The sequence below is a fragment of the Panthera leo genome, chromosome F3, assembly GCF_018350215.1.
Source record: "Panthera leo isolate Ple1 chromosome F3, P.leo_Ple1_pat1.1, whole genome shotgun sequence".
NCBI lineage: Eukaryota > Metazoa > Chordata > Mammalia > Carnivora > Felidae > Panthera > Panthera leo.
The window spans coordinates 37,863,459-37,879,795 of NC_056696.1; the positions used below are offsets into that span (position 1 = coordinate 37,863,459).

Here is a 16,337-nt window from a genome sequence, read left to right on the forward strand (position 1 = left end):
TTTAAAGCTCAGCAGAGGGTCATTTCTGAGTCTATTTTTTTTTTAGAAGAAAAATTAAACCTTCCTACCCTTCTCTGTGTTGTGTTGGAGACCTTCTCTGGGGATCCAGAACTGCAGAACTGATATTTATGTTATTCATTCTACTCTATGGTTTACTTACATGCAGGGGAGGTAGTGGCTTTTGAAGACTGAGCTGAGAACCTAAACTCAAATTTTTGGAAGATGCCTTTTCATTGCTAATGGCTGTAGATGTGAAGTTACGGACTGTGCTCGGTTTATAATTGGACGATGCCTGCATGCTTGTCCTGAAACCGTTTCCAGAATGTGCATGCCTGTTTCATTCTTCCGAAACCCTGAGAATCTTACAAATGCAAGACTAATCTTGTATCATTGAACTGATGACCCCAGGGACCATGACAGGGAAATAACCAAACAAGGTCAAATAAAGGCTAGTTAGCATGTCCTTTGTTTTTGCCGCGACAACTACCGGAGTTCCAGTCCTCTAGTAGGCATCCAGTGAATACATACTGATTGCTTGTGTCGGAATTCTGGGTGTGATGTCTGCAGGAAGATGTAGCATGCCTTGGGTGCTTTGAAGCTTGGCAACAACAAGTCCTAACCAAATACGCTGTGCAGTTTCTTCAGCTACGACACCTAATTCTATACGTATTTGCTTAGGTTTGCTTGGAAAATAAGGAAATGGTGTCTGGATGATGCAGAAGTTCTTTGGTTCTAAACCAATTTGATTTTTTCCTGGCGAGGGCAATCAACATAGTGAAAGTAGAATTGTAACCTCCACCTGGAAAGGAAAACACCCTGAGCTCAGCAGCTGCAAAGGCAGAAGCCCATTCAGCTCTCATGTAAGAAAATTAGAGCTAGGCATCTGCACCCAGAAAGGCCTCCCCAGGGAGGTGCCCCCCAGGCAAGGTTTCCAGCACATGGCACGTTGTGCTTCCTCTTCTTCCAACCTTCACACACCCTTTGCCACCCAGAGCTCCGCAAGCCAGCACCCTGTCGTTTGGGTGCATTTTCGCCATCACCTAAGGCATCCCTTGGTTGGAAAGCTTGGCCTCCCTGGCTTGTGCAAACCAGCTGTCTCCTCAGGTGCCAAATATTTTACAAGTGGTGCTCTGATTACAAAGCTGCCTAGGCGTTGAGTTGCACAATGTGAAACTTCTGCAGGCCTGGCTGGTTTTCATTCAGTTTTGCAGAACACAGACAGCTACGTGCTCAATCGTTGCTTGGCCTAAGCCTCGATGCTCGGTTTACGCTGAATGTCTGGCCGTTGCCCTTCTGTGGCGAAAACGGATGACCGTGATGATGGCCTTTCTGATTGCAGGTTTTCCAGGAGAGACGATTCCACCCAGCACCTTCCCTGCAGACACAGTTTTCACACCAGTAGCGACCCTCAGCCCCGCACTCAGCAGCTCTGCTGCCCTACCCTCACTCATCTCCAGCATCACCACCAAAGATAACTCCTCAGGTTTGCCCGCGGTGCTCTAGGGGTTTTGAGTTGTGGGTAATGAACTGGAAATTTGAGACCTGAATGCAGTTCTTTTACGTATTTCATACCAAATATTATTTGCAGCGACGTTTCACATACCGATATCAAATCAGCCAAAGTAAACTTGCCAGTAAGCTTTGTTTCTGGGCGTGCTTCGTTTTGTTATTCATATTATGAAAGTTCAGGGCAAGGAAGAAAGAAAATAGACTTTAGTGTCATATAGCTCTGGGGTCCAATCCAGTCTGGTTAACTTTCTGGCTGACTTTAGCACAAGCTACTAATAGTTTTTGTGTGATGGTTTCCCTTCTGTAAAAATAGATATTGTAATATTCATTTTAGGGGATGGATGTGAGGACCAAATATGTAAAATGCCTGGGAGGCAGTGAGTATTTAAAAAGAATAAGTGGGATCCTTATTAGTAATTAAAATAAGGAAGCTATTGAAGGAGAAAGTAGTTTGAGGAAGATTGCACATCAGGTAAGAATTACACCAACGAATGAACAGTTTCTCTCAACTTACTGAATCTCAAGCTCTAATTATTGGAACTATTGGTTATCTTAAAGGGCCATTGGTAGGTAGATAAGGCTTTGGCTCACTTTCCTGTTTTGACAAGGAGCAAGTGTCAATTCCAGTGATTCAGTTAGGAGAGAAAGAAAGTATCGTTGCTGAAGAGTTTTTCCCTTGCCCTTCATTATGACAAACTCACTAACTTTTATTCTCTGTTCATTTCCTTGCAGATCAGAGTCTTACGTCCACGTCACCCGCAACAAGCATTATGACTGCTTCCGAAACAGGTGACAATCTTACCCTCAGCCATGCAGTCATACCACTACCATGTACCAGGGATGTGCTCGTAGAAAGGTCTTCCATTTGCTCTCTCAGGGGGCGTTTTTTTTGAGAAGTTCAATTGAGTATTCGAATGATGGGGGCTGCGGAATGGCAGTTAGTCTTAAAACACATATTTTAGCTGTGCAATAGCTGGTGAGATCAGGGCATAATGTTACTCTGATATCTTTTCATATCATTATGACATCCCCCAAGGGTTGTGTGCTTTATGCAAAGGCATAGAAAAACGATCAAAAATACTATGACTTCTTTCTCTAAGAGTGGGCTTAGGTATTAGCATGAAAAAGAACAAGCCTATCCATGGGACTCCCCGTGCCAAGTGGCGAATGGCAGAAGATTGAGTGCAGAGCTCCAGTCATGTGGCATGGACCATGCAAGCAAAGGCAAGAGATCTGAACGGACCCAGCAATTGGCGGTGGCGGCCAGTGGGCTGGCCATGGCAGAGCGGGCAAGCCCATGGTCCTCTCTCAAATTCTTCCAACTCAAAGACTGGATGGGCAAGATCTCTTGGCACATTTCCACCCATTCTTCAGTTAAATACAAATATGCTTCCCCCACGATATGTTTCAATTTGTTGAAAGAGCCATTCACTATCCTGGATCCACTATAGGTGCAAAGAACTTACACAAGTTAAACTAGAGAGTGAAGCCGCCTTTGCCTATTTTCTGATTTTTTTTTCAACGAAAGTGTCAACTGAACTCTCTAGGGGTTATAATGATATAAATCTATTTTTTTTTATTTTTTTTTATTTTTTTAACGTTTATTTATTTTTGAGACAGAGAGAGACAGAGCACGAACAGGGGAGGGGCAGAGAGAGAGGGAGACACAGAATCTGAAACAGGCTCCAGGCTCTGAGCTGTCAGCACAGAGCCCGACGTGGGGCTCGAAGCCACGGACCATGAGATCGTGACCTGAGCCGAAGTCGGCCGCTTAACCGACTGAGCCACCCAGGCGCCCCAGATATAAATCTATTTTGGGAGTAATCGAGGGGAAGAGGACCTTTACATGTTTTTGGGTACATGAATGGTTAGCCAAGTCACCACGCCATAATCGAATGTGTGCTGGAAAAAACCTCAACATTATTATTATTATTATTATTATCATTATTATCTTCATGTTTATTGGGTTAAACTCATGAAAATGTCTTACAGAACTAGCTCATTAGTTTATAACATTTGAAGTTTTGAGATTAAAGCATTATACCAAGCACTGTGTTGTACATTGTACAAAACTTTGTGTTGTATGTTAAAACTAACTCACAGACTTTCCAATTTATGAAGTTGAAAGCATTGTAAACCTCCTCACCCCAAACGACCATAGCAGAGATGTTGTAAATGAAATTTTAATAATTTGCTTTCTCTCTTTTTTTTTTCTATTACAGTTCCTACTACACCTAAGCAATCATGTGGTAAGTTTGTTAATTTGGAGGCAGCATATATCACTTTAGAATAGCATTTTCCTTATCTGCTTCTTCATTCCAACCTCCAGGAGCCACTAACAAGCTAGACTCACTGGCTCCCATTTCCCCGCAATGATTAGCTCCAAATCTTAAGAGCCTGTGTCCTTCAGAGGCAAGAAACTTTGATGTCACATTCAGACATAAGTTTTGAGCACCAGAATTAATAATTACTAGCTAAACAACTTTGGTGAAACCACTTAACTTCAGATTGAGTGTGTGTGAAGTGGAAAATACCAAACTTGCTTTGGGGTGGCAGGAGTTAAGGATGCGTTGTAACAATAAATGTGAAATGTGGAGAATGTCTTCAAGGCTTATCAAGTAAAAGAATCTGTTTTTGTCTCTGTCTCTCTGTCCTTCTGTCTTGCCAGGGTTTGGCTCAAAGCAGATGTTTGAGAACAGCTTGTACAACCCTCTTTGCACGTTCCTACTCTCTTCCCAGTGAAAGTAGTCATTCATGGTCAGGGCTTAACCCTCCGCACATTGCTAAATCTCACCACCGAAGTCTCTGCCTTCAGTAGCTGTCCGTGCGTTATAATGTAAAGATCAGCCTTCATATGTTTGCTTAATTAATATGGTCTTTTATGATCATATTCCCTTGTGTTATCGCCTCTTGACGTTCTTCACTTAACTAATATGAAACTACTTACAGTTTCTTAAACACATAATGTTTACATCATGCGTCCGTGTTCTCTCCTGCTCTTCCTCTCCACTTAGAATTCCTCTCTATCCTCATCCAGCACCCCTGTTCCCACCATCTATTTTTCTATGTCCCGCTCATATTTCAAAATACAAACTGAGTCACCCACCTCCTCTGAGAGCCTCTCCTATCCTTACACTCTGACTAGATTTCTCCCTAATTTCCTCCCTTATTACTTTGTACACATTCTTATTTTAGGGGTTTGCTCGTCTGCAGCCACCCGTCTATGTCGGTCTCCACATTAGACTCCACATTTCTAAAGGCCGATGGTTTGTATTCTTAGTGCTTGGGACAGTGTCTCAAACATAATAAGGGCTTAATAATGTTCATTGGATTGAAAGTGAGGGACAAATTAGTATTTGTTGAAAAGATATTTTTTACCATTCAACAATGTTTTTTAAACAAAGAAGAGAATGCAACATAGCGCTAAGGGGAGGTACTTAAGAGGGTTCGTTATCAATAATTCTACCTAAGTAAAGGAATAATGAGGGCTGTGGCCCCTGAATTAATGTTCCACAAATTTGGAGAAATAGGTAATCAACAACTGCATTTTAGGAAGTAAGGGAAATGATAAAGCAAGAAGAAATTCATCAGATGTTTCATTCGTGTATCATTTCAACAAGTAATTCAAGCAAGTGTGCCCCTGCTAATGACAGGTTTTATGTAATGACTTGGGTTTATGGTGGTGTTCAAAATACACTGGCCTTTGCTGTCATAGAACATATAGTCGAGTTACAGAGATAAGACATTAATCTATTAATCATCCAAGTATAAACTTAAAAGCTGAGGTCCTTGTTAGGCAGTCGATGTAAAGGGAATTTTGAAAAAATAATCATGGACACACCTGATGTGTTTCTTCTTTTTTTTATGTTTCTGGGGACATTTTGTTAGATATTTGATACTTTTGAAAATCTATGTTAAAGCGTTTGCATTTGATGTAAGCTTATTCTGAAAAATTTTTAAAAAGGGAATCCACATTTTTATTTTCTTTCAGATGAGAAATATAAAGGTATCAGTGTGAAATATCATTATGACTATGGAAGTAATTCATTTATAGCAAAACTAAATGTTAGCGATGATGTGAAGTGTGAAAATGCCACATGTGAAATGAATGAGATCCATAACCTACCAGCATGTGAAAATAAGAATGTTACTATCCGTCATACTTCTTGTGATCCTCCAAATAAAATTATAGAATTGGACGTACCACCAGGTAAGTATAAATTGGTTTCTATTTGTATATTTACAAAAGAATACAATTCCACGTGTTTTTCATTCTAGCAGGTGAAGGAATCTGTCTGGTAAATGAACAGGGGTGAGGGGAAAGATGTCAGCTGGACGCTAGTGGGCGAACATTCTGTTCTTCTAACCCAGTGAAATTAGGAGTTCATAAGCCTTCTTTACCCCTTACTCCCTCCCTATACTCCTTTTACAGAGTGTTTCAAGTAGATTAGGTACGACTTATCCCACTGTGGATAAGTGATTACCCATAAGCTTTCTTCCCCCTCCGTACTTAGTTCAAGTCATTAAATATAGATGTGCACATATTTATTCTTCTAGATACAAGTGTGTCTGGAGTATATTGGGGTAAACCCCAAAGTCAAGGATTTGATGTTTGTGGAAAGAACAAAACTACTTTCACACACAAAAAAAGAGAGTTATAATCATGTTAAGGTGATCAAGCCACTTCTGCCGGCTCACCTATTGCTGAGAAGGGGAAGGGGGTAAGGGTATCAAGCCCCCTACACCAAAGAATATAACAAAATGCATTTTGGAAAAGGGATTCAGGAACTGTGTACATTTGTCTACTCTTTCACATCACATGATAATTCAAGAACACTGATTTGTTAACATTTAAATAGGTTGAAGTTTGCTTCCGTATCTTGGCTATTGCAAATAATTCTGCTTTAAACACAGGGATGCACGTATCCCTTTGAATTAATGTTCTTGTACTGTTTGGGGAAATATCCATCGGGGAGATTGCTGGATTATAAGGTAGTTTTATCGTTAACTTTTTGAGGAAGGGTCATACTGTTTTCCACAGTGTCTGCATCCCTACCAACAGTGTGTGAGGGGTCCTTTTTCTCCACCAACACCTGTTGTTTTTTGGGTTGTTGATTTTAGCCATTCTGATGGTGTGAGGTGATAGCTCTTGTAGTTCTGATTCACATTTCCCTGATGATAAGTGATGATGAGCATCTTTTCATGTGTCTGTTGGCCATCTGCCTGTTTTCTTTCGACAAATGTCTGTTAAAGTGTTCTGCCCCTTTTTAAACTGGATTATTTGTGTGTAGGGTGTTGATTTGTATAAGTTCTGTATATATTTTGGATACTAACCCTTCATCAGATATGTCATTTGCAACGGCATGGATACAGCTAGAGGGTATAAAGTGAAATGAAATAGTTAAATACCATATGACTTCACTCACATGTGGAATTTGAGAAACAAAATGAACAAAGGGAAAAATAAGAGAGAGAGAGGGAGAGAACAAGAAACAGACTCTTAGCGATAAAGAACAAACTAAAGGCTAGCAGAGTGGAAGGGGATGGGGAGATGGGTTGAAGAGGTGGTTAGGGATTAAGGACTTCACTTGTGTTGAGCACAGGGTGATGTATGGAAGTGTTGAACTACTATATTATACACTTGAAACTAATATTACACTGTACGTTAACTAACTGGAATGAAAAGTTTAAAAAGTAGGCTAAATTTTGGTATTTTCGGAAAAATGTCATGTAACTTATTCATTTTCTCCAAATATTACTGAAATAAATTATCATTTAGAAACAGAAAATGACAATTTAAAAAACGTATTCTCCAAGACAGGACCCCCATACTCTAATAGTCATTTAATAAAAAAAAATCACAGAGTAAATTAAAAAGTTGAAGATATAAGTAAGAACAAATGAAGTGAGTGTTTTAAAATGTGCAAAAAAAATTCAATTTCATCTAGAAATTTGCTTGGGTCCCATTTTTTAAAGGTAAGATAAATTCTAAATAAAATGCTGCCAATTAAATGCTTTCCAAAATGTGTGATGTTAAAAAAAGAATAAGCTATATAATTGAGGCATGTTAAACCCCGAGTTATTGGAGTTTTTCAAAACTTTCAAAACTAAATGCTCTCAAAGACTATATCACGAATATAGTTTCAGAGACTTTAATTGAACATATGGCACACATTATGAATCATTAATCATCTATTTCTATATCTTCTTTTTGACAGATCCTGAAAGTTTCTATTTGAAAACTTGTACAGAGCCAACAAAAGCAAATACTTCTATTTGTTTAAGACTGGAAAAAAAGAAAAACTTTACTTGTGAGGAAAAAAAGATTACACACGTACTTACTTGTGGTAAGAATATAGCTTTGATTGGAATATTTTTATGGTAGAAAGTTGTTCTAGATATTATCTATTCTTTCCTTCCTTCCTTCCTTCCTTCCTTCCCTCCCTCCCTTCCTCTTGCTTTCCTTCCTTCTTTCTCTCCCTCTCTCTCTCCTCTTCCCCCCACTCTTCCCCTTCCTCTACCTTCCTTCACTCCCTTTTGGTCTATGGTTTTATGGAGTCAAAACATTGTATTGTCTATACCACTCAAATTCACAAAATAGACAAATACTTTCCCCCAAAATAATCTTTGAAATAGCAAAAGTCAATTAATTTATAAGAATTTTCTTGGCAACTGTTATACACAAGGCATTGTTGAAAAGGTTGTCAGGGAAGGGTGCCATAGAAAAAATATGACACACATACTGTTAGAATAAAAAGAAAAGCAAACGTAAGATCATGTGACTCAAGAGTTTATGTATGTGGTCAACCCTCCATCAACAAAATTCATGGACAATCTCAAGAACATTTACATGAAAGAAAAGTGGGAAAAACACAATCAGTTCCTCTAGGAATATGGGTTTGGGCTCATATGGGGGACAATAATTGAGATACCAGTTCTTTTTAATAATTAATGAATTAATTTTTTTCTTTTTATTTGAATTTATTAAAGTAGAAACTCTCCCTTGATGTAAAGCCATTTGCTAAGCCTTATTTGGCAAGGCAAACAGACACACACATGCACACACACACACTACACAAAGGATGAAGTGTGACACTGATTGCAATCATCGTGTTGTAAAGAAGCTTCATAGCTATGATACGAGCGGTATGAGGAAAGCAAGAACAGATTTATAATGAAATGATGATAAAGTAATGGTGTACTTAAAATATCTCTTAGGCAAAGGCTAACTCAGGTGGATTCTTAGTTTCTGAACAGAGAACTCATTCCATCAGTGAAATTAGAGACACTCTCAAATTCAGTTAGACTTTTTAATATTTTCTTTAAAATCGAGTGTGGTGTACTTATCTGGCAGGGGAGATACCACGATCATGAAGGTGGTTTTCCCAGGGTGAGTTTTATCCATTGCACTCCAGATGCACTGACCCCTGCGTCTTCCTCAAATGTGGGTAACTCGAATGCATAATTTGTGGTAGTGGGGGACTGAGTTTGCGCTTTCCTCTGGAAAAAAAAAATTGAGTGTGGCAAAATCATGCATTATTATAGTAGTTTTTAGTATCTTTTACTTATTTCCTATTTGCTAAAGTTTTCAATCTAATAGATATTTATTACAGATATGAAATCTAAAGAGAGAGTTAAATATGATTATTGTATTCGTACATGTACTGATACATGATACTTATTTCTTTCAGCTAACTTTTCTTCATCTAATAAGACCGAAACTTATTTGGAACCCCTTTCACCTAAACAAAATTATTCCTGTAATTTAAAAGTATCGTATGGGGCCAATGAGTTTTTGAACAAAAATGAAACCTTTGAAACAGATGTTGGAAGTGAGTATATCACTTACATGTATATGTAAAATTTCTTCTTATGTTCTTACAGTTCTTTGAGAATCAAAGAAAATGATGTAGATTTGGAGAAAGGGTTTCAGGAAATGGATATGTATCAATTTTTAAAGTAGAATTTCAAAAATGGATGATAGAAGATCCAAACCTTTGACAAGTTTTTTTGTTTGTTTGTTTGGTTGGGTTGTTTTGTTTTTTTAAACTGCAAATTCTAGGCCATCATGAGCTTATGGTGGACACAAAACTGAGGTACATGAAATGGTTTGTTCACTTACTTCCCATTTCTTCCTGCAGCCATGTTCCTTTCTTGGTGCGTCCTGCACCCTCTGCCCCTCTAGCAAACCCTGCCTTTGATAGAAGTGGGCACATGGCTATGAAAACACAGTGGCGCATCTAAGGATTGGTGGCGATATGATAATTAGTGTTACTAAAATGCAAGCAATATAAATAATAATACGACTATAATAGCTAGTGACAATTAGAAAGATCCATTTTGGAAAATAATAGCTTTTGGGAGATGGGGGGCGGGGGCGGAAAGGAAGTGAAAAGTCCTAAAATTCCGCTCTTATTCAGTGGAAGGAGGGAGATTCCAGTCTAGAGTCTGCTAGAAAAGTATGTTAATTATGTGTATGACAATTTATGAGTAACCACCAAAGAAAGAATAGCAGAGAGAGGAGGAATGCAAGGCAGTACAGCCACTTTGGAAGATGTTTTGGTAGTTTCGACAGAACGAAACATACTCTTACCTTACAATCTAGCCATCACACTCCTTGGTACTTACTCAAATACTTATGTCAAATACTTACTTGGTACTTATGTCCACACAAAAACCTGCACAGGGATGCTTATGGCACCTTTATTCATAATTTTTCCAAAACTTGGAGGCAACCAAGATGCCCTTCAGTAGGTGGAACCAGACACTGGAATATTATTGAGCACTAAAAAGAAATGAGCTATCAAGCCATGAAAAGACACGAAGGAACTTTAAATGCTAATTACTAAGTGAAAGGAAGACAATCTGGAAAAGCTACATACTGTATGCTTCCAACTATATGATATTCTGAAAAAGCCAAACTATGGAAGCAGTTAAACAATCAGTGGCTGCCAGGACGAGGTGGGGGAGGGTGAAACAAATAGAGCACAGAGGATTTGGGAGACAATAAAAACACTCTGTACGGTACCATAATTATGGCTACATGTCATAAGATACGTTTTCTCAAACCTGTAGAACACATGACATAAAGAGTGAGTCCTAATATGAACTACAGACTCTAGCAGATAATGATGTGTCAGTGTAGGTTCATCACTTGTAAACCCTGGTGGGCGACTCTGGTAATGAGGGTACTATGCATGGGCAAAGGCAGGGGAATATGAGAAATCTCTCTACCTTCCCCTCAATTTTGCTGTGAACCTAAAAATGCTCTAAAAAAGTAGGTCTTTAATAATCATAATCATAATCATAAATCATGAAATAAGATTTATCCCAATAATGTAAGAATCCTTCAACCTTAGAAAATAGCAATTAAACCATTTTACATACCATTTACTTCAGGAAAGGGGGAATTTTTGCAAGACCATTGCAACAGAAGTTACATTCTTTTTTTGTTTAATGTTTATTTATTTTTGAGAGAGAGACAGAGACAGGGCATGAGCGGGGGTGGTGGGGGGGGGGCGCAGAAAGACAGGGAGACACAGAATCTGAAACAGGCTCCAGACTCTGAGCTGTCAGCACAGAGTCTACACGGGGCTTGAACCCACGAACCGTGAGATCATGACATGAACCGAAGTTGGACGCTCAAAACAGCTGAGCCACCCAGGTGCCTCAAGAAGCTACATTCTTAAAAACAAGACAAAAGACTTTGTTAATTCACCTACTATATGACCCACCCACTTAAAGTATATAATTCAGTGTTTTTTTAAATATATTAAGAGTTGTGCAATCATCACCAGAATCAACTTTAGAATATTTTTGTCACACCAAAAAGAAACCCCATATCTATTAGCAGGCAGTTCTCATTTCTCTCCTGCTTTCCACACCTACGCAGTTACCAATCAACTTTCTGCTTCAATGGATTTTCCTATTCTGGATATTTCATATAAATGGAATTGTATAATATACTGTCTTTAGTGACTGGCTTTTTTTCACTTAGCATAATGTTTTCAGGGTGCTTCCATGTTGCAAAATGTATCAATGTTTCAGTTTATTTTTTTATTGCCTGATAATAGTCCATCGTATGGATATACCTTATTTTGTTTGTTCATCCGTTGATTAGTTTTTTCCACTTTTTTGGCCATTATGAATAATGCTGCTATGAACATTCATTTACGAGTTTTGTGTATACATATGTTTTCATTACTCTTGTGTTCATACCTAGGATTAGAATGTGGGGATCATATGACAACCTTATGTTTTGCATTTTGAAGAACAGCCAATCTGTTTTCCAAACTGGCTGCATCACTTTATTTGTTTGTTTGTTTGTTTACTTATTTATATTAATATGAAATTGATTGTCAAATTGGTTTCCATACAACACCCAGTGCTCATCCCAACAGGTGCCCTCCTCCATGCCCATCACCCACTCTCCCCTCCCTCCCACCCCCCATCAACCCTCAGTTTATTCTCAGTTTTTAAGAGCCTCTTGTGGTTTGGCTCCCTCCCTCTCTGTTTTTTTTTTTTTTTTTTCCCCTTCCCCTCCCCCATAGTCTTCTGTTAAGTTTCTCAGGATCTACATAAGAGTGGAAACATACGGTATCTGTCTTTCTCTGTATGACTTATTTCACTTAGCATCACACTCTCCAGTTCCATCCACGTTGCTACAAAAGGCCACATTTCATTCTTTCTCATTGCCACGTAGTATTCCATTGTGTATATAAGCCACAATTTCTTTATCCATTCACCAGTTGATGGACATTTAGGCTCTTTCCATAATTTGGCTATTGTTGAGAGTGCTGCTATAAACATTGGGGTACAAGTGCCCCTATGCATCAGCAATCCTGTATCCCTTGGGTAAATTCTTAGCAGTACTATTGCTGGGTCATAGGGTAGCTCTATTTTTAATTTTTTGAAGAACCTCCACACTGTTTTCCAGAGCGGCTGCACCAGTTTGCATTCCCACCAGCAGCACAAGAGGGTTTCCATTTCTCCACACCCTCGCCAGCATCTATAGTCTCCTGATTTGTTCATTTAGCTATTTGTTCTTTTATCTATTCAAAGCCTTTGCCCACTTAGAAAAATTTTTATTGAGTTAGAAGAGTTTTTTTATATATTCTAGACCCAAGTGTCTTGTCAGATATATCATTTGCAAATATCTTTTTCCATTCTGTGAATTGTCATTTTACTTTGTTGATAACTTTTGAAATTTATAATACTTTAATTTTGATGAAGTCAAACTTATCAATTTTTACTCCTTTGCTTATGCTTTTGGTGTCACATTAAAAACCCATTGCCATGGGGCGCCTGGGTGGCTCAGTTGGTTAAGCATCCGACTTCAACTCAGGTCAGATCTCGCAGTCGGGCTCTGGGTTGATGGCTTAGAGCCTGGAGCCTGCTTCTAATTCTGTGTCTCCCTCTCTCTCTGCACCTCCCCCGTTCATGCTCTGTCTCTCTCTCTCTGCCCCTCCCCCGTTAATGCTCTGTCTCTCTCTGTCTCAAAAATAAATAAAACGTTAAAAAAAATTTTTTTAAGATGCTGGTGAGAGGGGCGCCTGGGTGGCTCAGTCGGTTAAGTGTCGGACTTCTGCTCAGGTCATGATCTCACGGTCCGTGGGTTCGAGCCCCGCGTCGGGCTCTGTGCTGACAGCTCAGAGCCTGGAGCCTGTTTCAGATTCTGTGTCTCCCTCTCTCTCTGCCCCTCCCCTGTTCACGCTCTGTCTCTCTCTGTCTCAAAAATAAATAAACGTTAAAAAAAAATTATAAAAAAAACCCATTGCCAAATCCAAAGCCATAAAGAATTATTCCTATGTTCTCTTCTAATAATTTGATAATTTTCTCTACTAAATTTTACACTATCGATCCATTTTGAGTTAATATTTGTATATGATGTGAGGTCAGAGTTTGATTTAATTCTTTTGATGCAGTCATTCTCTTGTTCTAGCACCATTTTCTAGAAAGACCATCTTTTCCCCATTGAAAAGTCTTGCCACCATCGTCAAAAATTAATAATAATGAGCTTATTTCTGGCCTCTCAGCTCTATTCTGTTGATCTACATATCTATTTTCATGCTAGGATCACTGTTGGTTACTGCTGCTTGATATAAGTTTTGAAATCAGAAAGTATGATCCCTTCAACTTTGTTCTTCAAAATTATTTTGAGTATTCAACTTTCCATGGAATTCCATGTGAATTTTAGGATCAACTTGTCAATTTCTACAAAGAAGCCTAACTGGATTTTTTTTTTTTTTAAAGAGAGAGAGAAAGAGCACGTGACTGGGGAAGTGGAGTGGAGGAGAGACAGAGAGACTTAAGCAGGCTCCACACTCTTGTGCTGACAGCTGGGAGCCTGGAGCTTGCTTCTGATTCTGTGTCTCTGTCTCTCTCTGCCCCTCCCCTGCTCACACTCTGTCTCTCTCTCTCTCAAAAGTAAATAAACATTAAAAAAAATTAAACAAACAACTATGAGAGGATGATGACATTACACACCCGCTAAAATGGCTAACGTCAAAATAACCAACAATACTATTTGTGAATGTAATGTAATAACTCAGAAATTTTACTCTAAGTATTTATCAAAGAGAAGAAAAAACAACATCTCTACAGAAAGACTCCTACACAAAGATTCACAGCAGATTCACTCCTAGTAGCCGAAAGTCTGGAAACAGTCCCAATGTCCCATCAACACTTAAACGAATAGATAAAATGTGGTGGATCCTTACAATGGAATGCTACTCATGAAGTAAAAGAACTAACTACTGACACATGCAACAACATAATTGAATCTCTAGAACATTATATTGAGTGCAGTATGATAGACATACAAAAGTACTATTTGATTTTCTCTATGTGAAGTGGGTGAAGAAACAAATTGAATCTATAGTAACAGAGAAAAGTTCAGAGGGGGCTTGGGGTTGCCTGGGAGGTGACACAGAAGAAATTTGGGGGGATGATAGAGATGTTCTAGAGCTTGATTGTGGTGGTGGTTATGTAGATGAATATGCTTGTCAGAAGTCATAATTTTACCTCAAATTGGTGTGTTTTAATGTAAATTACACCTCATAAATTGATTTAAGCATTTATTACGTTCTTCATCTCAAGTTGGAAGTTTCCAAATAATGACAGTTAAGTTTATCAGTACTACCAGTGACAGATTTTCAGCACAGTGAAATCTAGGAATTCCAAGGTAGATGAACAATAATACTATATCTGAGAGGAAGAGGATATTTGCAGATATTTTAGGTCAGTGGAATACTTGGGCTCCATAGTGCCACTGTAGAGTGACATTTCCTATGTTAAGCGACCTCTAAAGCAAATTTAATGAGACTAGATATCTTTCTTTTAATTTCATAATTAACTCATAATTAAAATGTGACCGTTGATAATCATAATTATAATACAAAGTATGTTTTTCCACGTATTATTTTTCATATTTCATATTTCATTCTTATTTTTTAACAGGTCCAAAAGCACCTCCAAATATTACATGCAACTCTACAAACTCAACAGAAGTAATGATCACCTGGGAAAGCCCTGAAGATTATTTTGATAATTATGTTTTTTGTTTGCTGCATGCTTCAGGTAATTTGAGTCAGATTTAATTCCATGTCAGGAAAGATGAACCAAGAAGTGGGAAGTGCTAGCAATGTGGATTGAACTAGTGAGCAACAACAGAAATACGATGCCTTGTTATCTGGTACAATCTTTACACTCTAAATTCAATCTTTATTCTCTAAAGCCTGGAGAAAGAAACCCTCAGGAAGATAATCCTTATTATTGTCCTCCAAATATTATATGAGTTACACAGTTTGAACTCCTTATTCACGCCCACAAAGAAGCAAAAAAAAAAAAAAATGCCTAATCCCTCAGTTTAGAGTCAGCTCAAAATGATTTAATGTACACAGCAAGTTAAATATGTGGCAATCTTGAGTTTTAATGACTTAAATGTTTCCTTTTTTTTTTTTTTTTCTTGAGGAGAAAACTGCACAGTTCTGGGTAAAGAGAAGACCGAACATAATTTGCAAAATTTGAAACCTTATACACAGTACAGTGTGTCATTAAAGGCTTCCACCATGGGAAAAGTACAACGTGATGGACCTGCTGTGACATGTGAATTTCGAACACTTGAAGATAGTAAGTTATAAGTCTTAATACTTCTTTCTGTGAATGGCAAGAAACAAGGTATGAACTTTTTTTTCTTTTTCCATTCTTTTTTTTTAATGTTTATTTATTTTTGAGAGAGACAGAGACAGAATGTGAGTGGGTTAGTGGGTTAGGGGCAGAGAGAGAGGGAGACACAGAGTCCGAAGCAGGCTCCAGGCTCTGAGCTGTCAGCACAGAGCCCCACGCGGGGCTCGAACTCACAAGCTGTGAGATTATGACCTGAGCCGAAGTCGGATGTTCAACCGACTGAGCCACCCAGGCACCCCAGTATGAACTTTTTAGTATACAATCCATCTTTCTTTATGCTTCATTGGGGAAACACATTGACCTGGCACATTTATTAACATCTAGGGTTTATAATAATTTAAAATACAATAATGTTCTAAACTGTTACCCTGGGTTCTCTGTATTCTTCATAGACCATCACAGATTTGTAAGAATGAAGCTTGAGGCCATATTAACTGGAACAATTTTAAGATTTCAGGCAATTTAAGTACCTAACCAACATAGATAAAAATGCATTATCTATTGTTTTCTTTATTATCTAGAACTAGTAACTGCCAATGAGACACCTAATAACATCTCACCCACAAAGCATTCACTTGCTAACCTCTACTTACCCGCTTACCTTATAAAATACAGTAACTTACTGGCATTGTCTTCTCTTT

The 16,337-nt window shown here is 38.4% G+C and overlaps 1 protein-coding gene and 1 non-coding gene across 6 annotated transcripts in view; both read left to right on the forward strand.

Moving 5' to 3' along the window:
• Nucleotides 1-16,337, forward strand: part of PTPRC (protein tyrosine phosphatase receptor type C) — a 120,232-nt gene that overhangs the window by 61,891 nt on the left and 42,004 nt on the right. For 2 of the 5 annotated variants that reach the window (XM_042925184.1, XM_042925187.1), the window contains 8 exons: nt 1,340-1,483; nt 2,242-2,298; nt 3,732-3,758; nt 5,501-5,719; nt 7,728-7,856; nt 9,201-9,341; nt 14,968-15,087; nt 15,481-15,639. In XM_042925184.1, coding sequence (XP_042781118.1) covers nt 1,340-1,483; nt 2,242-2,298; nt 3,732-3,758; nt 5,501-5,719; nt 7,728-7,856; nt 9,201-9,341; nt 14,968-15,087; nt 15,481-15,639 — 996 coding nt within the window. The remainder of the gene's footprint in view (nt 1-1,339; nt 1,484-2,241; nt 2,299-3,731; nt 3,759-5,500; nt 5,720-7,727; nt 7,857-9,200; nt 9,342-14,967; nt 15,088-15,480; nt 15,640-16,337) is intronic. The other 3 variants (XM_042925186.1, XM_042925189.1, XM_042925185.1) reach the window with 2 other exon arrangements.
• On the forward strand, nt 8,849-9,012 carry LOC122212524. Its single transcript, XR_006199200.1, has one exon. It is a non-coding gene; the product is annotated as a U1 spliceosomal RNA (small nuclear RNA).